Source organism: Phyllopteryx taeniolatus, chromosome 1 (genome assembly GCF_024500385.1).
Source record: "Phyllopteryx taeniolatus isolate TA_2022b chromosome 1, UOR_Ptae_1.2, whole genome shotgun sequence".
Classification (NCBI taxonomy): domain Eukaryota; kingdom Metazoa; phylum Chordata; class Actinopteri; order Syngnathiformes; family Syngnathidae; genus Phyllopteryx; species Phyllopteryx taeniolatus.
This window is the reverse complement of record NC_084502.1, coordinates 29,092,318-29,113,761: the sequence shown is the minus strand read 5'-3', so window position 1 is coordinate 29,113,761 and position 21,444 is coordinate 29,092,318. Positions and strand designations below refer to the sequence as shown.

At 41.6% G+C, this 21,444-nt stretch overlaps 1 protein-coding gene across 4 annotated transcripts; it reads right to left on the bottom strand.

Moving 5' to 3' along the window:
* Nucleotides 1-864: 864 nt before the first annotated feature.
* mlpha (melanophilin a) lies at nucleotides 865-20,651 on the bottom strand. 4 transcript variants are annotated; one of them, XM_061786495.1, is made up of 16 exons: nucleotides 20,610-20,651; nucleotides 20,055-20,182; nucleotides 13,048-13,269; nucleotides 12,863-12,975; nucleotides 11,156-11,200; nucleotides 10,482-10,540; nucleotides 10,297-10,386; nucleotides 6,999-7,098; nucleotides 6,723-6,913; nucleotides 5,982-6,062; nucleotides 5,134-5,355; nucleotides 3,729-3,899; nucleotides 1,927-2,088; nucleotides 1,738-1,794; nucleotides 1,603-1,648; nucleotides 870-1,520 (listed from the first exon to the last, which is right to left on the bottom strand). In XM_061786495.1, exons 2-16 carry the CDS (start codon nucleotides 20,162-20,164, stop codon nucleotides 1,477-1,479), a joined length of 1,713 nt encoding a protein of 570 aa, XP_061642479.1. In that variant the 5' UTR covers nucleotides 20,165-20,182; nucleotides 20,610-20,651; the 3' UTR covers nucleotides 870-1,476. The 4 variants fall into 4 exon arrangements, with proteins under 4 accessions (XP_061642497.1, XP_061642479.1, XP_061642507.1 ...); XM_061786523.1 differs by lacking the exon at nucleotides 20,610-20,651 and adding an exon at nucleotides 17,297-17,642 and having other exon boundaries at nucleotides 871-1,520; XM_061786513.1 differs by lacking the exon at nucleotides 3,729-3,899 and having other exon boundaries at nucleotides 865-1,520.
* Between the last annotated feature and the right edge of the window lie 793 nt (nucleotides 20,652-21,444).

Below are 21,444 nucleotides of genomic sequence, written 5' to 3'. Positions count from 1 at the left end.
CATACGTGTCTCCAAAACCTGTATGTACCTTTCAGCATTTATGGTCAAAGTTACCCATGCCATTGGCACTAACACAGCCCCATACCATCACAGATGCTGGCTTTTGAACTTTGTGTCTATAACAGTTCGGGTGGTTCTTTTCCTCTTTCGCACAACGTCCACAATTTCCAAAAACAATTTGAAATGTGGACTCGTCGGACCACAGAACACTTTTCCACTTTGCATCAGTCCATCTTAGATGAGCTCAGGCCCAGAGAAGTCGGTGGCGTTTCTGGGTGTTGTTGATAAATGGCTTTTGCTTTGCATAGTCGAGTTTCAAGTTGCACTTTCGGATATAGCGCCGAACTGTATTTAGTGACATTGGTTTTCTGAAGTGTTCCTGAGCCCATGTGGTGATATCCTTTACACATTGATTCGGTTTTTGATGCAAATGTAAAATCTCTAATGATTGTGAGGGTCAATACACAGTCTCATATGTTGTCCAGCCATCCATTTTCTGTCGCGCTTGTCCTCATTGGGGTGTTAGGATGAGCTCCAGCCTATCCCATCTGACTGGACAAGAGCCAGGCTAAAACCTGGACCGCTTGCCAGCTAATCACAGGGCACATAGAGACAAATGCTCCCGTTCATACCTATAGGTAATTCAGTCTTCAATTAACCTAACATGTTTTTGGAATGTGGGACGGGACACGAAGAAAATTCAGATAGGCACATGGAGAAAATGTAAACGCCACACAGGAAAGTCCCAGTTGATTTAAAACGAGAGGTGGGATGCACCCTGGACTGGTCGCCAGCCAATCCAGGACACATACTGTATAGAGAAACAAGAATTCACAGTCACATTTGCACCTATGAACAATTTAGAGCAGGGGTCACCAACCTTTTTGAAACTAAGATCTACTTCTTAGGTACTGATTAATCCACAGTGCTACCAGTGATACACACTTCTGAAATAACAAATTTGCTCAAAATACTTTTAATCATATTATTAATAATTCATGATATGTGAAGACATAGATTGTGTTAATGATTTCAACAACAATTTAACAAGGTAGAAAACAGATAAATATCAATATGTAACACTTTTTAAGTCAATTTTATTTTTATAGCCCTAATTTACAACAGAGATTGAAATGCACAGACAGAGTAGAAGGACAGACGGTGCATATCGAGACAAAATAGGATTAAAGGTTTCGAGAGAACAATGGGCACAACAACAGCCATATCAACAACAGTCATAGTCCCATTTCAATAAATCTCTGCAAGTGTTTACATTTTTAAATCATCTTATAGTTTTGATTCTGGAACATATTATAATCTGAACAATTTAAAGGTTCTAAATGTTGCAAATACTGGATATGCTAAACATTTATATTTTTATCATTTCATTTCAATGAGTTCCTTGAAAAGACCAAGGAGAGGAAAAAAAGGCTTTAAAACCTTTGAGCCCTAACTGAGCAGAAGAAACTTCCTGGTTCAAGAGATGTTGGATTTCCTTGCAGCTCCATTTCTTTCAGATTCTGGGGAGACAAAAAAAAAATCTTTCACGAACAAAAAATTTATACAATCCTGAAATTGAAAAAAAAAAAAAAGTAGCCTTACTGGCAATTTGCTCTTGACTAGACTTTTTCCTCTGTGATCCAGAAACCTAAAACAAAAGCAATTTGCGTTTATACTGAAAATAATAATTAAATTCCGTGACAACCCAGAAAAACAAACATTTCATTTATTCATTACCTTCTTCTTGGATCCTGCGGCTCTCAGAGCTGCAATCTTACTTTCGATATCAGATACCTGCAGAGAAAACAGTGTCTTGTTCATAATTTCTGTAGTTATCATAACAATGGAAATTTCTTGCATCTTAAGACACATGATGTGGCGGTCCAAGAATAATTGTGATTGGTTGATGTGTGCGGCCCCGCCTACTTCGCTTTCAGCACTTTGCATCCTGGCAGCAGTCAGCGCCACCACGTCTTCCAGCTCGGAAAGCTCGGAATCTGTTGTCCCTCCGAAGCGATTTTTGGCACTTTGCTCGAGTCGCCGCAGCTTCGTTTCCAGTTCGTACGACTGCCCGGTGGCGATGTACACCTGAGACACACACACACGTCACATGAGTGCCATATAGACATAAAATAACATTTGCCTCTCAGATGTACAATACAAAGAAAAACCTACACCAAAAAACTCACACACGCCAAAAAGTGTGTGTGACCGTTTTTTCGGTGAGTGTGAGAGTTTTTAGTTAGGTGTGAGAGTTTTCTTTGGTGAGTGTGACTTTTTTGGTGAGTATGAGAATTGTTTTGGTATATGTGTGAGTTTTTTGTTGTGTGAGTTTTTTTGGTGGACATGAGTATTAATTTGCTATGTGTGAGAGTTTTGTAGAATGTGATTTTGTTTTTTTTGGTGAGGTTGAGAGTTTTTTTGGTATGTGTGAGAGTGTTTTGGTATGTGTGAGTTTTTTGTTGTGTGTGTAAGAGAGTTTTCTTTTGGTGTGTGTGAGAGGCACCTCATAGTGCTACCATTACCACAAACAAACAAGCTGTTTAGTCATACTAGTTAGTTCTCGAAGAACATATGTAAATAAATACAATATTTTTTCATTTTCACCGCATGGAGAAATCCACTTCACAGTGTTTCAAAAGCCACTCCAGATATTATTTTGAGTAACATGTGTTTTTGAGCAAATATTTGTGTCATCCTGCAGCGCTAAAGTTGATCTTTGATCTCGAAATCCAACTCCAGGTAGAACTCCTCCTCAATCTTGGTTGAGACATTAGAGCATTTAGACATTTAGAGCGACCTCAACTAATTTAGATGAGAGGACATATAATAAACAAGCAAATGGGGATACAAGGAAAAGACTTACTGTATTAGTCTTAGTGCCATGATACACATATACAGACATGCACAGCCTTACAAACATAAAACATTTGTACTGCTAGTAAAAACTTGAGAGCCAAATATTACCTTTACAAACACAACTGGTTAGTTTTCTTATAATAGTCGACATAGTTTTTTATATTTTCTACTTTATTTGTTGTGTTTTTACACATATTGGAACAGTGAGTCCAAGCCTTTATTTTTGCCATAGACTAGAAAAATGTGTGTTTGACATCAAAAGATAAATAAGATACACGAGCTCACCAGTTTAGCTTTTATTTCCAGGTACTTTTTCTGGATCTGATACACAACTTAGATTTATTTGTAACGAAACACAGTTTTTAGGTGAGCAAAAGTATCGGAACAGATAGAATTAAGTGAATAAGACTTTATATTTAGTTGCAAATCATTTACTTGCCAGTTACATGGTGACATTACTATTACATACCTACATTGAAGCATTAAATCACGATGCACAGTTTAATTCTTTACATTCAGTTTATTTGTTACTGCTCTGTTTTAAGAAAGTGGAATATTACAGATTGCTATTAAAAAACATAAAAACATTTTAGAATTTTTGGGAGGCTGGAATAGATTAATGGCATTTCCATTCATTTCAATGGGAAAAGCTTATTTGACATACAAGTGCTTTGAGTTTCAAGTGCGGTCACGGAATGAATTAAACTCATATCTTAAGGCACTACTGTATTAGGAATTCCTGCCTTATAATGTTTGTCACTTCGAGTAATAATACTGTAGTAATATTTAAAATAACTTATCTTGACCTTCACACACAAAGAAGAAGGATGGGTAGAGGCAAGAAGGCGTGCAATTTGCTGGAGGCTTACATTTTCCTCAAGTTGCCTGAACGCCTCATCGGCTTGTTTAGCATCAGTCCCTAACATGTGGGTTCTGTCGACCGGCTCTGACAGGCCGAACTCAATCATCGCATTTTCTGTAGCATTAATGGTTCTCAGGGCCTCAGTGGTGAGGTCACAGAGGGCGGCGGCGGTCGATCTCTGAAAGTCATGTAGAGGGATAGATGTTAGGAGGACAACACCAAACCTGCACAGCACTACCAGCCTGAATGCATCACTAAACCTCCTCCCTTTATCTGATAAGGATGCCTGCGTCAAATTGGTACCACCTCAATGTCGTCGTCTCAGTTCAAAGCAGCCTCGGGTCTAGTGGAAGCTCCTCAACTCATGAGGCCGCTTTATTTTGATATAAAATCCCATGACCAACGTTTACAAGTGTTTGTTGGCTAAATTGAGAGCTTCACCTTCCCGTTTAGCAACTCCTTCACCACATGCACCTTCTCAACTCTCGTCAACCTCACTCCCAGAAACATTAACTTCCTGACTCCATACATCCATCCATCCATCCATTTTCTGAGCCGCTTCTCCTCACTAGGGTCGCGGGCGTGCTGGAGCCTATCCCAGCTGTCATCGGGCAGGAGGCGGGGCACACCCTGAACTGGTTGCCAGCCAATCACAGGGCACATACAAACAAACAACCATCCGCACTCACATTCACACCTACGGGAAATTTAGAGTCTCCAATTAATGCATGTTTTTGGGATGTGGGAGGAAACCGGAGTGCCCGGAGAAAACCCACGCAGGCACGGGGAGAACATGCAAACTCCACACGGGCGGGGCCAGGCATTGAACCCAACCCCTCAGAACTGTGAGGCTGATGCTCTAACCAGTCGGCCACTCTGCCGCCCTTCCTGACTCCCAAGCAGAAATTTGTGTTTTTCGTATTTTTGCCTTAAAAAAAAAAAAAAAAAGTTTTTTTTTTTTTTTTTAAATGTATTTGGACTCTCTTGGATTATCTGGTTTTCTTTGCAAATGAAGAACGTTTTTGTTATGGCTGGTACACAAGTATCCAAAAGCCATCATTAAATTGCGAATGGTAAAATATTACTATAGATTGATCGCTGACAATCATTTCCTGATTTACTGACCAATATGGTGAAAAGCAAAGCTCATGTTAAAAAACAAACAGAAGTTAATTTGATAGACTGAGATTGTTTTTAGAAAATACTGTGTTAGGATATAAAGGCACTTAGATTCTGTTATAGGGACAAGCAAAAGCAGAATGGAAATGAGCTGACACACAGAAAGCTTGATGTTTGACAAATATGTCCAAATTTCTCTGTTGGAAGATCTCTTCCTTTAACCTTCCATCCAGCTTCCCATTTCCTGTCTCCTCTCACCCTGCCCTGCAATGAAAGCAGCATGGTCACCTTACCTTCTGTGCTTCACTTGGGACGTCATCGCTGGATGAGCTCAGATCCTTCATAGAGTCCAGGGTGGCCACTGCCCTGCTGCCACCGATACTTTTTCCTCCCGAAAAGGTCTTCTTGTCCGCCTCGTCATCTGATGACAAGCGTTTGTTGCCTAGGTTCCCTGCGAGCTCGGTCAACTTCTTCATCAACTTCTCTTCCTCGTTCTGTCCTGATGACCCAGACGCCTGCCAAACATTGCTTATGAATTTCACACTCATATTCAAATGGAAATAACAATAATTGATGGAGAAGTGAAAAAGAGAACCTTAAAAAAGTGGAGGTATGCACTAGAGAGGGGAGGAAGGAAGGTCGTCGCAGGGAGATGGGAGTAGGAGAGATGGAGAAGGTACAGGAGTTAAAGTACTTTGGATCTACTATTCAGAGGTTGGAAGAGAGCTGGCAGGATAGATCGCATGGAGGAAAGTGTCAGGATTGATCTGTGACAGAAAAGCACCAACCAAAGTGAAAGGGAAGGTTTATAGGACAGTAGCGAAACCAGCCATGTTGTATGGTTTGGTGACAGTAGCAATGATCAGAAGACAGGAGACAGAGCTGGAGGTGGCAGGTGAAGATGCTGAGATTCTCTTTGGGAATGGCCAGGATGGACGGAATCAAGAATGAGCTCACCAGAGGGATAGGACTGACTGGAAGGTTTGGAGCTAAAGCTAGAGAGGTCAGATTGTGATGTTGGACAGAGGAGGGACAGCGGATACTGTATATCGGTTGAAGGGTTTGGAAAGAAGATTCAAGTTAGAGTAACTTCGGCTGAGGACAGGAGCCACAATTTTTGAAGGCAGACATCCTGTGTCACCTTATCGGCAGGTGACATCTTCTCCTCCAAACGATTCAGCAGACCCTCGATGGCAGACATGCGTTTGTTCAACTCATTTATCTACCGAGTCCAAACAAACAAAAATAACATCACCACCTAGTTGCATCATGGGAAACACAAGGCTAGGGAAACATGTTTATATCTATAGTTGTATATGTACTTTAAATGAAATAAACATTTCTCCCATTGAATTTTTGTTGTTGTTGATCCCATTGTAGTGTGAAGCTTGGTCTCCCTTTCAGCACACCACAAAGAGCCATTAGTCAATAAACCGTATCAAACCGCACACCGTCAGCTTTGTGATGAAAATAACTCAACTGTCCATTCTAGCCCATCTGCAGACAAACAGAGTCCATCCATGCATTTTCTGAGCCGCTTCTCCTCACTAGGGTCGCGGGCATGCTGGAGCCTATCCCAGCTATCATCGGGCAGGAGGCGGGTACACCCTGAACTGATTGCCAGCCAATCGCAGACAAACAGAGTCTGTTATCTGAACTTCCGTAACCCAGCTCTCTTAACAATTTAGTCTTTAATGAACCTAACATGCATGTTTCTGGAAAGTAGGAAGAAGAAAACCTTCACAAGCACAGGGCAAAAGCCGCACATGTGGTCCTGAGCCAAGATTCTAACCCAAAACCTATTCCTTGTGCGCTCTGTTGATCTCAGATGTTTTTCTTTTGTTTTGTTTGGCGTTTATGAGCAGCATAGTGATTGTCTTACTGGAGGGGTTTGGCCCAGGTTCTCCTGAGATGAGGCCCGGCTGTTGCGGCGGCGGTGGTGGGGTGGCTGATACATTGGAGGAAACTTCTGACACTCTTCCTCATCAGATGTGTCGATGTACTGCTGACGAGCCATCGAGCTGATCTTGGACAAAGATCGAGTCCGAACCATACGATTCTCACCATAATCATCTGGAGCAGAAAAAAAACCTTAATCATCTGGTAAAACAGGTAAACCCTTCCATTATGCACATGTGTATGTAGGAGTTTGTTGCACCAGTTCTCATCGCGTAACGATCCAGACTTCTCCTGCGATTCATTCGCTGCAGGGATTCGTATTCTCCATCATTCTTGTATGCTCGATCCTCCTGAATTTGCTGAGATGTCACATAGAAACAAGCACTTGTGTAAATTGCAGTTGCCCAGAGACAAAATGTATCTCTAGCTGTAGTAAAAATGATTCCTAATATTATTAAAAATACCAAAATAGATCTTGAGCACTCCCTAAAATGGTATGTTTCTCTGGTCCCTCCCACATGATGACCATCTTCAGTTTTTTATATAATTTTTTGCTATGAATTGTAAAAATATCTTCCTTGTAACTGCTGAAACATGTTTTAAATAGAAGGCATTTAAAGCAGTAGTAGACTATATACAGTATGCTCTGGGCTTGAGACTCTCAATATACAGTAGACACAACACTGTTCCTTTTTAGCCAGCTAGAGGAAGACAAAAAAAGTGAGACATTCATTCAAGCTATCAAGCTAATTGCTCTGACCATGGGTTGAACCAAGGTATGTCCTCTCTTCTATTTTTCATATTTTTCCACTTTTTTCAGCAGTAATGGATTGTGTCAGCAAAGCGAATAGAATAGAATACGAGAGTTCCTTGTGAAATCTGTTAATGCGGTTCCCAGGCGGCTTGAGAAACTGGTGGCTAATGCTGGCACCCATATCGAATTTTAAATAAAACTCCATGCAATACACTTTCTTCTCATGTTCATTTGTTGTAAGAATTATAGTTCAGAAATATTACAAGTACTTAAAACTAGGGAGTTACTTTTTGTATTTGCGGGCTGGCCAGTACGTGGGATGATTTAACACATATAATAATGATGATCATAATAATAATAATGCATTCACTGAATGTATTTCTGCAATGATTAAGAGGGTTGGATGCCCACTGTTGAAATGGATCTGTCATCCACCATTTTATATGTGCCTCCCAAATCGGCAATTTACGTATCTTTACGAAAGAAATCAAATTGTGTTTTTTGTTTTTGTTTTTACTACTGTCTTGAGTTTATAACATCCATCCATTTTCTGAGCAGCTTCTCCTCACTGGGGTTGCGGGCGTGCTGGAGCCTATCTCAGCTATCTTCGGGCGAGAGGTGGGGTACACCCTGAACTGGTTGGCAGCCAATCGCAGAGCACATATAAACAAACAACCATTCGCACTCGCATTCACACCTTGGGGCAATTTAGAGTTGTCAATTAACCTATCACGCATGTTTTTGGGATGTGGGAGGAAACCGGAGTGCCCGGAGAAAACCCACGCAGGCACGGGGAGAACATGCAAACTCCACACAGGCGGAGCCGGGATTTGAAAACTGGTCCTCAGAACTGTGAGGCAGACGCTCTAACCAGTCGTCCACCATGCCAGATTAAACTTTTGGGAAAATATCCTATTTTAAATAACTGTAGCTAGTAACATAACACAACATAACACCCATTTGTAATTACTATAACATCGAGGACCAGCCTTAAAGTAACTTGTGTTTCACATTTCTCCACAGTAAATATATGTAAAGCCATCGCTGTTTTTTTAACATTAAATTATTAGCATATATCAATGTTCTTATTGCCCTTCAATATAAATATTTTACAGAAAATTTGATTCATTCAGATTAAGTATTCTATGATGGAATTATTTTAGTCTTAAGTGCAACTGACATCATACGTTTAGAAATGCACTGCAAGCAATCCCAACACGTTGCGTGCTCAACTCAGCCATCACAGCAAACGCAGCTTCTCTTGATCTAAAAACAGAGCCTTACTGTTCGGGCTCGTGTGAATGATTCTGTCCTGGACAATGTGTTCCATTGCAAAAGTACCTTTTTGCCCCATTCTGTACTTGGTAGAGGTGTTTGATTACATCCGAGTTGCTCTCTTCAGTACCTGGGAGCATCGCTTTAATGCTCTGGGTAGGAAAGCTGATTTCAAACTACTTCACATGGAACCTCTTGGCTTATTTTATTAATTGTTTATATTCATTTAAATGTACGCATTTTCTTTTCCTTAAAGTTGAAACATTTTGACTTGAAATTAAGAGTTAATAGTAATAATATGTTTTAATATATTTACTCTATGTTGAATGTGAATTGTTACATAATTTTTATGGGCACCCCCAAGAACCCACTGCACCCTTAGCATTTGGTATTCTTGCCCTAAGGGCGAGGATGCCCTGAGCTCGCATGTCTGTCTGCTTGCATTTGCCCCGATCAGGGCTTGACATGAACTTTTTTGCTCACCAGCCACTGTAGCTCGTGGCTTCCCAGAGTTACCAGCCACTCAGCATTTTCACTAGCCACACGTTTGATGTTGGATAGTTATGTTTAATGTTATTATAGAAAGATTAAAAAGCTAGATTTACAACCCATTTAAATGTATTGTCAAATACATGTGCACAACCAAAAACAAGACTACATAAAGGTTTGATGCTACAAGAACCACTATACGTATCAGACTTCTGAGTCTGAACCACCATACAGACTTCAGTGAGTGTCTTTTAAAATAGAAAATTAAATATGACAGAAAAAGAAATTCATTTTAGCATTACACTTCAGCTGGGCCATGTCTGTTCAATCAGTTGATTTGCCCACAGCAATAGACATACTGTTACTTTTCCAAGGTTTCCAGAACCTTCCCTGCAATGTCATTTGCAAGTAGTTCCACTCTGCAAAGAGATGCTGGGTCTGAGAGAAACACTTTTTTAATAGCTGAAGTGACAAGATGCTGAGTTTTATAGTGTGCAGTTGTTTAGGGTTTCCGACTAGAGAAAATATCTCTTATATCCATACTGTGTGGGCAGATGAAACAGATTCCAGAAGAGGACCAGATCATCTGGCGAGACTATTCGAATGGTGTCCAGCGCAGTTATCTCATGTCAAACAAAAATATATATATATATAAAATAAATGGTAAATAAAACAAAATGTTGCCTAAACTGTCCTCCAGTTCTGAAATGACCCACAAACAATTGTGATTTTGATGGTGAGGCCTTCTGACATTTTACTGTTATTCTTACAGCCACAAAAATTTTGCTTAATTGAGTTGGTTGTCAGAAATCACATTGAAGAGGTCATCATCTGAGCGTGCATGTGTTGGCATTACCCACACTCTTTTGCTTGTGCGTTACCTGCTGTACGTTACCTGTCCTCTATGTGCAACCTACACCTAGTTGTGCATGTAACCTGCTCTAACTCGTGTGTGTGTGTGTGTTACCTGCTCTAACTTAGCCTTTTGTGTGTGTTTTTTGTGCCTTTGCCATGGGTAGTGTACGTTTGTGTATGTTACCTGCACTGATGGGCGCCTTGAATAGGTGAAATTGTCCTCTGAGTCAAAGTCAAATGGATGAACTGACAGCAGGCGTTTATTTTTACGCATCTGAAAGATAATTTGTGTTAAAAAAGCTTTTTTTTTTTTTTTTTTTTTTTTTTTTTTTTTTGCTTTTTTAAGAAATATGTTCCCTCTTTTTTTACCGATTTGTATCGCTGTGCCTCAATTTCTCCTTGATCCTCATCGTTAGTGTTGTAGTGGTCTGCAACAACAATTTACATTTTAGGTCAAGGTTCTACCAGAGTTGGATTATACAGCAAATGAAATCAGAGTAGGTTAACTGGTCATTGCTAAACATTTGGAACATTTGCTGTTTTTCTCTATGGATGACAATTAAAATAAAATAAAGATTATAACATCTCTTCACCCCTGGTCTTCATGGTAAAAGCTGTACTCTGCATTTGCATGAGACCGACCTATCCCAGAGGGGGAGGGGGAATGTGTGTGTGTGTGTGTGTGTGTGTGTGTGTGTGTTGGGGATTGCACAGGGTGCCATGACCACCTGTCACTACTCTGTTATCATTTTTTTTCAATATGAGTACATACTGCTCATACAGTTTTGGGGAGGAGGCTTGCCAATGTCAGTGGATTTATGATTACGTGTGTGGTGTTCTATGTTGGTCATCTCGACAACACTACGCATGGTAAGAGTGGTAAGTACACACATGACGATTTTTTTCCAAGTCATGTGTGGGCTCTCCCACATTTTATAAATCTGTTACGATGTTAAAAATTGGTGTGTACCCAATTAATGTGACATTAGAGTTTATGTTGGTGTTATTGTTGGAATTATACTGTACGTATTTTAAAGACTCACTGTTGCGGACATCGGGCATGCTCTGAGTGTCATCATCTCGGCCACCTGTAACAAGAAATACTGTATTAGTTGTTAGCATACGGTGCTTGGAAAGCATTCACATTAAGAATTACAATTTAATATACTGTGCTATTTTTTAAATGAGAACCAATAATTTCAATAAACGCATAATGATTTGATTGTTATTTGTGGGAAAAGATTGTGGACGAAGGCAACACCCATTCATTTTCTATATCGCTTATCCTCAGGGTGACTCCGGGCAAGAGATGGGGTACAGCCTGGACTGGTCGCGAGCCAATCGCAGGGCACGTATAGAAAAATAACCATTCACACTAACACATATGGCCCATTTAAAGTCATCAATGAACCTAACATGCATTTTTTTTAATGTTGGGGGAAGCTGGAGTACTCAGGCATTTTGATGATACAGAAAACCCACACAAGAACGGGGAGAGCGTGCACATTCCACACAGCAGGGCTGGAGCTGACTTTTGAACCCAGAACCTCTCAACTGTGAAGCAGTCAAGCAGATGTAATCAATCTCTCCAATCAATCCACCATGCTACCAATTGATTGGCCAAATTTGTGTCAACAATCCTGATTGTTGAACAGTATTCTTAAAATACAGCGTTTCTTGAGATACGAGTGATCTGACTTATGAGTTGTTTGAGATTTGAAGTAGCAGTTTGCCAGACAGTGACCAATTCTTCAAAAAAGAGGCTTCAAGCTGTTTGATGCCACTCCCAGTTGAAGTTTACTGTCTAACTAAACATACAACAAAAAGAATTACACATCGTGTATTTAAAACAACCAAACAACTTTCCGTTATGAATGCCTCTGCTAGCTTAATATTAACACATAATTGAAAATGTCACGGGCGGCATGGTGGACGACTGGTTAGCACATCGGCCTCACAGCTCTTAGGACCGGGGTTCAAATCCTGGCCCCGCCTGTGTAGAGTTTGTATGTTCTCCCTGTGCCTGCGTGGGTTTTCTCCGGGTACTCCGGTTTCCTCCCACATCCCAAAAACATGCGTGGTAGGTTGATTGAAGACTCAAAATTTCCCGTAGGTGTGAATTAGAGTGCAAATGGTTGTTTGTTTCTTGTGCCCTGCGATTGGCGCCCAGTTCAGGGTGTATCCCGCCTCTCGCCTGAAGATAGTTGGGATAGGCTTCAGCACACCCGCGACCCTAGTGAGGATCAGCGGTGCTGAAAATGGATGACTGGATGGAAAATGTACTTGATGGGCTAAGTATCGCTTAGCATCAATTGTTGCAGTGTTAGAACTCTTTAAACGATGGATATTTTAACACAAATGGTGAAAAAACACATGTAGACAGACAAACCTACAACACTCATAGGCATATATTCTTTATCCTCTGTGAAAAATGCCTAATATCATTGAAGCTGCTAAAGTATAACTATTATTATTACTATTATTATATATATAAAAACAAACTATATTATACTGCCTCTTGGTGGCACACCAGAAGGAGCACCACAACGAATTGAATTGAGGTATTAAATTATGACGTATAAATATTATTACTGTTTGTCTTATCTTGTCTATAAAGTACAATATTATCGAGTGCTCGTTTCCTTATTAAAAACATTACAAAAGGAGATGAGTGTTTTGAATTACGTGGTCACAGAACGATTTAAACTCGCATCTCAAGGCACTAACGACTGCACACACTCTGTGCTCACCGTCTCCATTCAACCTCTTGTATAGTGACCTCATCACTTTGGCACTGCCGAAGCGCTTAAAACGGTTGCGGATGTTGTCATGGTACCACCCCAGGGTGCCGATCTTCAGAACCCTGCAGGAGCGAACACCCCATTGAGTGTGGTAGAACTGAGCTGTACAGGAAATGTACGCACGCATAGCTCACCTGGTCATGCGGCAGTTGTCACACACCCAGCCGTGCTCCTTCTTGTTGTAGCGGCTGCATGACTTGCAGATAAACATGCGGCAGTCCAGGCACTGCCGCTTGCTGTTCACCAGGAACTTAAAGGGCTGCAGGCAGCGGATACACAACGAGTCGGCCAAGTTGTTCGATGAGCCCAGCAGCTCACGCTTGGTGTCTTCCTTCTGGATGGAGTCCTTCAATTTTCTGTGAAACAACAGCAGCTTATTAGTTCAGTGTGAGGTTTTCGTTCAGTGAATTACTTGCATAAATTAGCATGTACACTTGCTGACCGTTCTCAGCAAACACTTTGACTGCAGCTCATTTGACCCGGGATTGAATAAAGAATTTGTTTGTTGGGTGCCAACCAGCCCAGCAGAAAGTACACAAACTTAGAGCATAATACTGTATGTAACTGTATCTGTATGTCATTCGTTCTTTCCATTTTGAATTGGCAAGGGAAAATAATTTTTTTTTTAAAAAGAGAAAAAAGGGACACAAAAATTGAGAATGTAACAATTTCTCAAAATTGAATTTCAGATTCAAATAAAAAAAATTGAAAAACTGGCCACATGACTGAGTTTGATTTTAATATTTCGTTATCCTAATAGTATAATTGCCTAAGTCATTTTATAACATTTTGGGAACAATCAATCAAAATCAACAAACAAGGAGAGTCCAGTTCCCTTAATTCAACCTTTGTGCATTACCATCACCAGGATGCCTGAGAATCTCCACAAACTTAAAAATAATAATAATAATAACATTAGCAACCACATTGGTATTTTTTCAAATTTGTATTTATTAATATTGTGACAGTAAGTTAAAAAAGGACTTGGGCAGTTATACTATTAGGCTAGGCTGAGTCTGCGTGATCCAGAAGTTTGGTAATGAGCATTATTAAAGATAGGTGAGCTTGTTAGCCACCACATATACAGTACATAGATATCTTTACTAATGTTCCTTACCAAACCTCGAGGTAACATAAACACAACTCGGTAAATATTAGTTCAGTGGCACATTTTTCAATTTTGTGGTTTTGATCTGACCCTAAAAACGAGAAGTAAAAAAAAATATCTTCTTTTAATTTGTGGTGTTACATGCCTGTATTATGGTCATTGCAGTCTCAGGATGCTGAAGCCCCATCCACATGGAAACAGAGCCAATCTTTTTCTTATTTGTTTTTAAAAAGTTACCCATGCACACGAAATGGTTTTAAGAAATGTGTGTCCGCATGAAGACGCTGAAACGCTGTAGTATGTATGCCAGGTGTGAAGTGGTGCTGTAATGCTGCCACAGGAAGTAATTAAATGTAGAAAATAAAAGAGCTTGTGCTATATGGTATTAAACATACTCACAAAAACAAGAAAGGAGAAATTTGTATGGACTGACGATGAGCTGCAACTTCTGTTTTGGAGCGAAAGCACCAGATCACTGACAAGGTAAGCCACCATTTTTGTTGTAATGGTAGTGGTGGACGGGCATGGTCACACGAGAACTGGGACAACCACGTCGTCATCTCAGGAAAGATGGGCAGCAACGCAAGGGCAGCATTTTGAGATCTATCCACTCTGGGACCTAGTTTTAAAAAAATTAGCCTCTTCGGGCTCCCAAAATGCAGGCTCCGTGGAGACAAGATGTCTAAACAATACACGTTTCCATGTGAACGGAGCCAAATTTTTTTGTTAATTATTACTACGCCTAATTCTACAATTACAGCGTGCAGTTAGCTAGCTAGTTATTTCTACACCCCGAAAATGTATCTTCCCTGGATGCCACAATTTACAGAACAGCTCAGTGTCATTATATAAATTCCCATGCGAGGAGGTGACACTGCAGACAAGCCTGCTGCCCGTCCGCCAGCCGAGAGAAGCCCCCGGAAAACTGTTAACTCGCAAGCTAGCTGCTGGCTAGCGCCTTTTGTTGCGGCATGAAAAGCCCAGAGATGACCTGGTGAGATATGTTCCAGCCACCAGAGGCTTTAAGCGGTTATATTGTCATGAGTAAAACATGTAGGGATGTGTAGGCATGTGTTGGAGCGCAAAGCATTGTGGGTATGTAATTAGAAGGAAGAATGTGCTCAAATGTTCGTCATGTAGTGTGAGCCACAGGTTAAATAACGTGCGCAGCCATGCACAACTGACACAACATCCTGGCTAGCACAACACCAAGTGAGAAGGTGACGTCACAGATGAGCCCGCTGCCCGTCCGTCCACCAAGAGGAGCCCCGTTAAACTAGCGAGCTAGCTGGCAGCTAGCACCTCCTGTCGTGGCTTGGAAAGCCCCACAACGACCCGGTGGGTAGAGTCCAGCTGCTGGAGACTTTCAGCGGATATGAAGACCTCAGAGACAGAATTGTGGCAAGGCACAGATCTGGCCAAGGTTACAAAAATATTTCTGCTGCACATTAGGTCCTAAGAGCACAGTGGCCTCCATAATCCTTAAATGGAAGACGTTTGGGACGACCAGAACTCTTCCTAGAACTGGCCATACGGCAAAACTGAGCAATTGTGGGAGAAGAGCCTTGGTGAGATAGGTAAAGAAGAACCCAAAGATCACTGTGGCTAAGCTTCAGAGATGCAGTCGGGAGATGGGAGAAAATTCTAGAAAGTCAAACGTCACTGCAGCCCCCCACCAGTCGGGGCTTTATGGCAGAATGGCCCGACGAAAGCTTCTCCTCAGTGGATAACACAAAAACACTTGAAGGACTCCAAGATGGTGAGAAATAAGAATCTCTAGTCTGATGAGTCCAAGATATAACTTTTTGGCCTTAATTCGAAGTGGCATGTATGGCCATCACCTGTCCAATACAGTCCCAACAGTGAAGCATGGTGGCGGCAGCATCATGCTGTGGGGGTGTTTTTCAGCTGCAGGGACAGGACGACTGGTTGCAATCGAAGGAAAGATGAATGCGGCCAAGTACAGGGATATCCTGGACGAAAACCTTATCCAGAGTGCTCAGGACATCAGACTGGGCCGAAGGTTTACCTTCCAACAAGACAATGACCCTAAGCACACAGCTAAAATAACAAAGGATTGGCTTCAGAACAACTTCGTGACTGTTCTTGAATGGCCCAATCAGAGCCCCGACTTAAACCCAATTGAGCATCTCTGGAAAGACCTGAAAATGGCTGTCCACCAATGTTCACCATCCAACCTGACAGAACTGGAGTGGATCTGAATCTGAATCAGAATCAGAATCATCTTTATTTGCCAAGTATGTCCAAAAAAAGACACAAGGAATTTGTCTCCGGAAGTTGGAGCCGCTCTAGTACGACAACAGACAGTCAATTGTCAGAGAACACTTTTGTGACATAAAGACATTGACAAAAAGTAAAAAACAGTCACTGAGGAATAAAGGGATGCTAGTTGTCTGGTAATTCCGGTACTTAATTTTATTTTTTTTGGACAATTGTGGGCGGCACGGTGGCCGACTGGTTAGAGCGTTAGCCTCACAGTTCTGAGGTGCGGGGTTCAATCCCCGTCCCCGCCTGTGTGGAGTTTGCATGTTCTCCCCGTGCCTGCGTGGGTTTTCTCCGGGCACTCCGGTTTCCTCCCACATCCCAAAAACATGCATTAATTGGAGACTCTAAATTGCCCGTACGCATGACTGTGAGTGCGAATGGTTGTTAGTTTCGATGTGCCCTGCGATTGGCTGGCAACCAGTTCAGGGTGTACCCCGCCTCCTGCCCGATGACAGCTGGGATAGGCTCCAGCACGCCCGCGACCCTACTGAGGAGAAGCGGCTCAGAAAATGGATGGATGGATGGACAATTGTGCAAAAGATGCAGAGTCCTCTAGCACTTAGAGCAGTTCGAATGACTAATATTGCAATAGTCCGGTGCAATGACCATTGTGCAAAGGGCGCCGAGACTTCAAGGAGTGTATGCGGTTTAAAGTGACGAGTAGTGCGATAATCTGGGACAATGTTGATTGTGCAAATGTTGCAGATACTCCTCAATCAGTGTGCAAATGGAGCAGATGCTACTCTGGAATGAGTGGCCAATTGGTCAACAATAGATATGCAAATAGTGCAGCGTGGCGAGACTACTACAGTGAGTGCACGAGTAGTATATAATTGGCCCGACAGAAATGTGACAACAAACTCAAGTCAAAAAATTGCCAGCATGTTGTAATGGAATTGTAGGTTAGGTGTTTAAGAAGTTGATTGCAAGAGGGAAGAAGCTGTTGGAATGTCTGCTAGTTCTAGATTGCATTGATCGGTAGCGCCTACCTGAGGGAAGGAGCTGGAAGAGCTGGTGACCGTGATGTGGAGGGTCCCAGAGGATTTTGCACGCTCTTGTCTTAGTTCTGGCAGCGTGCAAGTCCTCAAGGGTGGGTAGGGGGGTACCGACAATCCTTTCAGCAGTTTTGATTGTCCGTTGCAGTCGGAGTTTGTCCTTTTTTGTAGCAGCACCAAACCAGACTGTGATGGAAGAACACAGTACTGATTTGATGACCGCTGTGTAGAACTGCCTCAGCAGCTCCTGTGGAAGGCCATGCTTTCTCAGAAGCCGCAGGAAGTACATCATCTGCTGGGCCTTTTTGAGGACGGCGATGTTGGTCGCCCACTTCAGGTCCTGAGAGGCAAGGAGGAATGGCAGAGGATCCTCAAATCCAGGTGTGAAAAACTTGTTGCATCATTCCCAAAAAGACTCATGGCTGTATTAGCTCAAAAGAGTGCTTCTACATCTGCCTCACAGTTCTGAGGTCCGGGGTTCAATCCCCGACCCCGCCTGAGTGGCGTTTGCATGTTCTCCCCATGCCTGCGTGGGTTTTCTAAGGGCACTCCGGTTTCCTCCCACATCTTAATTGGTAGTTTAATTGAAGACTCTAAATTGCCCGTAGTGTGAATGTGAGTGTGAATGGTTGTTTGTTTATATGTGCCCTGCGATTGGCTGGCAACCAGTTCAGGGTGTACCCCGCCTCCTGCCCGATGATAGCTGGGATAGGCTCCAGCACTCCCGCGACCCTTGTGAGGATAAGCGGCTCAGAAAATGGATGGATGGATGATGGCTTCAGAACAACTTCGTGACTGTTCTTGAATGGCCCAGTCAGAGCCCCGACTTAAACCCAATTGAGCATCTCTGGAAAGACCTGAAAATGGCTGTCCACCAACATTCACCATCCAACCTGACAGAACTGGAGTGGATCTGCAAGGAGGAATGGCAGAGGATCCTCAAATCCAGGTGTGAAAAGCATCATTCCCAAAAAGACTCATGGCTGTATTAGCTCAAAAGGGTGCTTCTACATCTGCCTCACAGTTCTGAGGACCGGGGTTCGGGTCCAGGGCCCGCCTGTGTGGAGTTTGCATGTTCTCTCCGTGCCTGCGTGGGTTTTCTCCGGGCGCGCCGGTTTCCTCCCACATCCCAAAAACATGCATGTTAGGTTGATTGAAGACTCTAAATTGCCCTTAGGTGTGAATGTGTGCGCGAATGGTTGTTTGTTTAGATGTGCCCTGCGATTGGCTGGCGACCAGTTCAAGGTGTACCCCACCTCTCGCCCGAAGATAGCAGGGATAGGCTGCTGCACGCCCGCGACCCTGGTGGGGATGAAGTGGTGCAGAAAATGGAAAATGGGTACTTCTACTAAATACTGAGCAAAGGGTCTGAAGGCTTATGGCTGTGTGATATTTCAGTTTTTCTTTTTTAATAAATCTGCAAAAATGTCAACAATAATGTTTTTTTTCTGTCAATATGGGGTGCTGTGTGTACATTAATGAGGAAAAAATGAACTTAAATGATTTTAGCAAATGGCTGCAATATAACAAAGAGTGAAAATTTTAAGCGGGTCTGAATACTTTCCGTACTCACTGTATTTTCATGGCTCAAACATGTAGGGATGTTTAGGCGTTTGAAAGATGCTAAGCGAAGTCGCATCCATTTTTTAGCGGACCATGGTTTCAGACATTCTGCGAACACGCCCACAGCATTTGAGAATGGAAAAATACACCTTGATGTTTCATGATTTTGAAGCCTCATTCTATATACTTTGGGATTTTTGGGGGGATCATTTAAATTTGGCAGGGTTTTTAACAATACTCTTATCTGTGCTGTGTCAAATTTACAAGACATTTATTGTCTCTTTACAGGGACTTTAAGATCCAGTGGAAAAAGACCTCTGCCAACCAATGACAGTTTTTTGGGTGGACTCAGACTCACCCTTGATAATATTCCATTCATGTTATAACAATGGTCATGGAGGCACCATAAGCCAAAAGTCGCTGTGTCGTGTTTTTTAGAGGCACATCTTTACAACAACCTGAGCAGTCCAGTTGTGATCGATTTAATGTCCTGAGAAGTTTGTGGTGTTAGGTCAAAAAACAAATAATAAAATAATGAGTCACATTTTCATTTCTTGATTTCCAATTGTCATTTGAAAATTGAAAGAACTAATGATACACATTCATATCACGCAAGTTTCTTCTTCACAAATGAGATTCTGATGTGCAGTCTTGTAAATCTAATTATGATAGTAATAATCTATTTGTGCCCCTGAAAATCGAGTTATGCTTGTGATGATAGCAATTGTGATTGTGATAATGAAATTGTGGCTGTTATCATCGGAAATAAAAATGTTTTCATGTGTGTTCCCAAACATGAACAACCATGGAAATGTCACCGAATTTTATAAACCTCCAAACTGCAAGCATGTGTGCCCCGGGTCAGATGAGAGTTTGAGTGTGCTGTGGAGACACAACAGTGTCTTTGTGGCCTCTCCGTGTGACTGTCATGATGTACTGCAGCTTTCACGCTCAGATTCCTCATCAACAACATGTCGCATGACTTCAGTCCAAAGACCTGCAACATAACTATCTGAAAATTGCATTTTTAGACTAGACCTCACCCCTGCGTGAATATATTTGTGTATGTGATACAACCCAAGTTAGTTGTATCTACAACAGTCAATGACAAAGAAGGTATTTTATTCTATTGTAACAAGTCTTTGGTTAATATACGTTTCCATCTGACAGTATCGACAAGCAGACCCACCCTAGTCGATCTTCCTCGTTCTTCCGCAGGTTAAAGTCACGTTGAATCACCTCCCAGACATGTTTCGCTTCTTCGTCGGTCAGACGAGACAAATCCAGTTTATGGTCCATGATGAGGTAACTTCTTCCCTGACGATTTAAGAAACATGTCCACTGTAATATTCTTCTTAAAATTAAACATTGTGTTGCGGGAACAATACATTTTTGATCAACTGTATTGTTTTTGAAACGTTGCTTGGTAAAACCCTGAAACATTGAGAGCTGGAGAAACTCAAGGTCAGAGAAGATAATGGCAAAAAGATATAATAAAAAAAAAAATCTAAAGAACTATGAAACTAATTTCAAACGATCTAAACAGAAGATTCTTCAAAACTCTCTGTACGGATGGATCATGATACCAGTTCAAGACATCAGGATTCTCCAATATAAAAGGTTGGCTAAATCAAAAGTAATTAAAACCAACAAACTTTCCAGGATGTGACGTTATGCTTTATGATTTAAAATTGAAATTAATGAATTTTGATCAAGAAAATGGGAAAGAGAGGGGGAAACTCACCTCCGTGCAGCTGCTGCTGCTGAATCATCCAGCGTTTAACAGAGAAGGTCAGCTGATCACATGTTCACATCCTCCTGACATCATCAGGATCACGCTCACAATAAATACTTTGTTTGCTGAATGAGGACACTGAGAAGCTCAGGTATCCACTGGGGTTCATTAAGAAAACTATTTTCCGACCGTTAACGGTATTTTAGGTTTTGTGTGTCATACTTTTAGCTTAGCACCTCAGCTAAGTTTCACTGGAATCATTCTCATAGTTTTAGAGGTTCAGTTGAAAACATTGTTCGTTGCACCATTCATTTTCACATCAGATGACCACGTTAGCTAAGATATAGGTGAAAAAGCCTCGCCAACGCTAGTTATCTAGGTATTAGCTAGCTTTTAGCTACTGTTATAGATGAATTGCTATTATCATAGATAGCTAGTTATTATATAACATAGTTAAACCTCATTTTTAATTTTGTACTTAAGCACATTTCAGAGGGTGTACTTTTTTACTTTTATCAAATGAGTTGAATCAGTACTTCTACTTCTTTTTTCCACAACTATCTATACTACCACATACAGTAAGAACAGAATGTAAGTACATTTGCCACCTCTGTTTATTGGTATTACTTTTGATCCAAGTGATATCAGTAATAAAGCCACTGACTGACACACTAGGGTGAACGTGACAATCATGCCTTGCCCCATGGCTGCTTCAGCTTTTCATGCCTGTTTCATTTTTTCCCCCAAAGGTCACAGTATTTGATTCATGGATGGAAAAAAAGTTCCATATTTTGGCTATTTTGACCTCTATAGAGTGACTCTCGAACATAAACGTGTCAATTTC